Consider the following 4,403-nt stretch of genomic DNA (forward strand, 5'->3'; position numbering starts at 1 on the left):
TACCTGTACTGCTACCACCGACAAGACCTCCACGGAGATTCTGTTAAATTCATCAAAACAGCCCCAGGCACCGGTCTGAGCAAGGCCTTTGTAGATGTTGCCACAAGACTGGAACAAAATGTACAAAAATTAAATTAGCAAGAGCACCTGACTTATCAGTGCATGTCTAATTCATTTTCCATCTTTAGACCCCCTAAAGACCACTGGTCAGAAAGTTGTACTGAAATTTCAAGAACAATTGAATGGTTATGGGATGCCATCAGGATTAAACAGAACCTTTTCAAGACACTTGGACCAAACTCATTTTAAAATATCATCAGGGTTGTGTTACTGTTGATTCTGCAGCATTCAAAATCCCAGGAAATTAATAAAAGATGACTTTTCTCATACAATACAGTAAAAAAATAACTTAAAGGATGACAAGAACCCTTCCATTTGGTCTATGGCAGGTGTTGATGGGAAAGTTGGCATCTGTATCTTTAAATCTAGGTTTAAGTACACATGCTTCCCAGAGTGGCTGGAAGCTAGAGATGTGGGTGGGAGCGGGTACCATCTCTAGACAGCTGAATGTTCAAATGAGAACAAAGAAAGGATTTCAAAGCGTAGAAAATAATTCTGTCCTAAAAATAACAACCATTATGGAAATTTAATGTGATGAGCAAACTAAGGATCAATATAAAGGGAAATTGGTAGACACGCTCAAGGCCAAAGCAAGGAGACATCATTAAATGCTATGAAAGTTTTCAAATGATGGTAAAATCCCATTCGTGTATTCAAATTATGTATTCATAATTTGAGCATCAGCTCTGTGCTTGGTGTGATGCAAGACATAGGGGGACCAATTCCTTTATGAACTTGCAGTTAGGTTGAGAAAAACAGGTAAACAAATACAACAGCTGCATTGCAACATGAACTATGATTCCAGTGGGTAATACACATCATGAATATTACAGAATCAGAGAGTAGTGGGTCAAGGTGCTCCAGAGTGATCAGTACATAAAGCCTGTGTACGTGCACGTGGGTGTGCGGGCACACACCCACAAACACACCCACCAGGGAGCTTCACAGTACCAGGTCCTGTGGCATATTTAGTGATCATTGCAATGCTCCATCCTATTATTGCAGTCATTGTGTATTTTCAGTGACTTCCAATTGAGGGAGATCAACTGTCAACATGTCAAAGAACATTACATATCCAAATTCCAAACGCACTGCCAGTGAGTCGATGTTGACCCATAGCGATCCTCTGTGAGTTTCTGAGACTGTAACTGTTAACGGGAGTAGAAAGCCTAGTCTTTCAAGCTGCCAACGATGTGGATCGCAGCCCAATGGATCCTGGAAAATGTTTATATACGTGTCAATGTATATAAATAGTGGCCTGTTAAATGACACGAATAATAACTGGAAGTACAGAATATGTCAAAAGCCACACTTTTGCATTTTGAAATAATCATTTAAGTTGTGGACCTCATCCATAAAGCAGAAACTCAATGCAGTAACACCACCCCCCACCCCCGTAGGAAAATCAGGTTTACGGATAATTTAATGCTATGCAATTTTGCCCTCACTTGGAAATGATGGAACCAGCCCTTAAAACAAATTCTCCATCACAATCCCCCTGATATCTTGCAGGTGCCTGTCTTACATCACTGAAAAGGCTTCTGAGACTTTTCTTGCACTCAAGTAAAGCTAAATTCGAACCCCGTGCACCTATTCCAGCTTACCTAAAAGATGTAATGACACACTTAAGAACAGATCTGGCCATTACTCAAGGTCTGCCTGTGCATAAATCTACCAGAAGCAGAGGTTCTATGGGGGGATGCGTGTTACCCTACACTTCATTCCATGAAGCTCTATAGCAGAATTCCGAGACTCCACCACACAGCTCATGTGTTAATAGCTAGGCTAGGGGTCAGCCTTGCCATGGACGTAGTTTCCTGATTACATAAGGGCAAGAAGAACAGATGGGAAGCCTGTAAATTAAAGGCAGGCTCGAGGAAGACTCAACATGGATAACAGATTGGGATTTGAGAAACCAACCAAACTCACGGCCATCAAGTCTATGCTGACTCACTGAGATCCTACAGGGCAGCACAGAGTGGCTCCTGGGAGTTCCTAAGCCCATGACTCTTCACGGGCGTTGAAAGACTTTCAACTCCACAGTGGCTGGCAATTTTGAACTGCTGACCTTCGGGGGGTCACATTCCCAACACATAACCTCTATGCCACCAGAGTTTCTCGGGATTAGAGAAAGAAGTGCATGAAACAATGAGGATAGCATAAGATTTCCACTCTGAACACAGGAAAAATAATATTGTTGATGGGAATGATGTATCTGGCAGGGAAGATGACATGAGATCGGTAGGAATTGTTGGAGTGCCTATCACAACACTCATATGAGAGAGGGGTTCCCAAGGGGATGTCCACTGACCCGTTAGAATGGACTGGAGTGAGGCTGCCAATAGATGTGGGACTTGCTAGTATACAGGTACAACAGGAAGTGATAAGCGGGAATCAGAAAGCGAGACCTCAAAGGCAAGATTAAAGAGTTAGGAAGAAAACTGTGGCCTCGTCATGGTTCAGGCGAGGGAGCCCGGTGCCAGTGGAAAGAGTGGGTGTTCTGTGGGGTTGGTGCGACAGATAGTTCACAAAGAGTTCCAAATATGTTCCTGCTCAAACACATTCCATGCTCCAGATACCAAATGGAGGTCAAAAGGGCAAAGTATTATTGCTATAATATAAAGAATGTCTCCACAGTAACATTGCAACAATTTCCAGAGGTAGAGGTTAGGGTTATGACTTTCCAAGCAGCATCAACAGAATAAAGTAATAACTTTCCTTTCCCCCCAATTCTCCAAGCTGTTCTTAAATTCTACCTCAACCTCTCTACATGCCCAGTCTTCATGGAGTTCAATGACAAGGTGATGGATTTTAACCTAATTGTTTGGAAAAAATTAAAAAACAAACTTTTAAAAAGCTTCTTTCAGCTTGACTTAAAGAGAAATGTTATCTTCATGTATTTGTCCATAAAAGTGTGTTTGAAATTAGGAGATGAAGATTCTGAGGTAGACAGTCATTTTGGATCGGAGTCCTTATTTTGTCTGCTTGCCAGGAGAAAAAAATAAATGAGGTCACAGGATTTGGCAACTCTTTGCTCAACACTATTATATCCAAGAGGATGGATTAAAGTGATCAGAGATGTATCTCATTCAAAGAGCCCCGCAGACACTGGAAAGGCGCTTTGGAGGTAGAGTGGGTTATGTGTTGGGCTGCTAACCAGGGGTCGGTAGTTAAAATGTACCAGATGCTTCATGGGAGAGAGAGGAGACTTTCTGCTCTCCGAAGGTTTTGACGTCTCAGAAACCCACTCTATCCTATAGGGTTTGCTATGAATCAGAACAGACTCAATGACAAGGAGAAGAAGCGAGATATTAGGCTGCTAACCAAAAGTCAACAGTTCAAACCAACAAGCCTCTCCAAGGGAGAGTACTGAGGCCGTATGCTCCCCAAAAGAATTTTCAGCTTTGGAAACGTATAAAGGATCAGAATTGACTTGTTGAAGAGGTAACCAGTGTGATTGATCAATTTGTATGGAAATTGTTGAATAAGAACCTAAACTGTTGTGCAAACCATCACTGAAAAGACAATAAAGCATCTTTTAAGTACTCTATGTGGTAAGTTTCCTTGAGCTCTCCAAAATTATTTTTAAATTAAATTTATTTTAAAATCAATGTACCATGTGATTTCTAGGCATAAATATTTTATCTATCTAATGAAATTATTTGACTCTTCCACTCAAATTTTATTTTTATGTTACCCTGTTTTCAAATGGGACTTCAGGCAGTTCATAAAAATGTATACCATAAAACAATATAAAATAAGAAGAAAGTGAGACAATCTGTTATTGTATTTTAAAAAAATCTTTATAAGGTCAAATGGTGAGTAGACTGTTTCAAATTAAGCTGACCTATTGAGCCTTTTGTTTCTCTTGCTTTTCTCTCTGATGTAGAAGCTAGAATACACTATTGCTCAAGAATGACAAATGCCTAAATGAATAAGGAGTCCTGGTGGGGCTGTGGGCTAGGGGTTGTTGGGCTGTTAATTGCAAGGTTGGTGGTTCAAACCTACCAACTGCTCTACAGAATAAAGACTGCCTGTTCCCATAAAGACTTACAGTCTCAGAAAAACCCAAGGATCACTTCTGCTCTGTCCGATAGGGTTACTCTGAGCTAGAATCGAGTTGGTGGCAGTGGATTTCTTTGTATTTTTATTTCGGTTTTTGTGGCCTGAATGGAGAGCACTGACCTTGCACTTGTCTCTGGTGAGTACCCCTTGCTACGAGTTGAGGCTTAACCAAGTTAGTTTTCAAAGGTTACACCTGCCTCGGCACACATTCTAGGTAA

General features: G+C 41.0%; 1 protein-coding gene across 1 annotated transcript in view; it reads right to left on the reverse strand.

The window, feature by feature from the left end:
• Positions 1-4,403, reverse strand: part of DNAH9 (dynein axonemal heavy chain 9) — a 397,093-nt gene that overhangs the window by 267,715 nt on the left and 124,975 nt on the right. The window contains exon 25 of the mRNA XM_045293291.1: positions 4-108. Within this exon, the coding sequence (XP_045149226.1) occupies positions 4-108 (105 nt within the window). The remainder of the gene's footprint in view (positions 1-3; positions 109-4,403) is intronic.

This window comes from Echinops telfairi, unplaced genomic scaffold, assembly GCF_000313985.2.
Source record: "Echinops telfairi isolate 266 unplaced genomic scaffold, ASM31398v2 ScPeMD7_2010;HRSCAF=2546, whole genome shotgun sequence".
NCBI classification, from domain to species: Eukaryota; Metazoa; Chordata; class Mammalia; order Afrosoricida; family Tenrecidae; genus Echinops; species Echinops telfairi.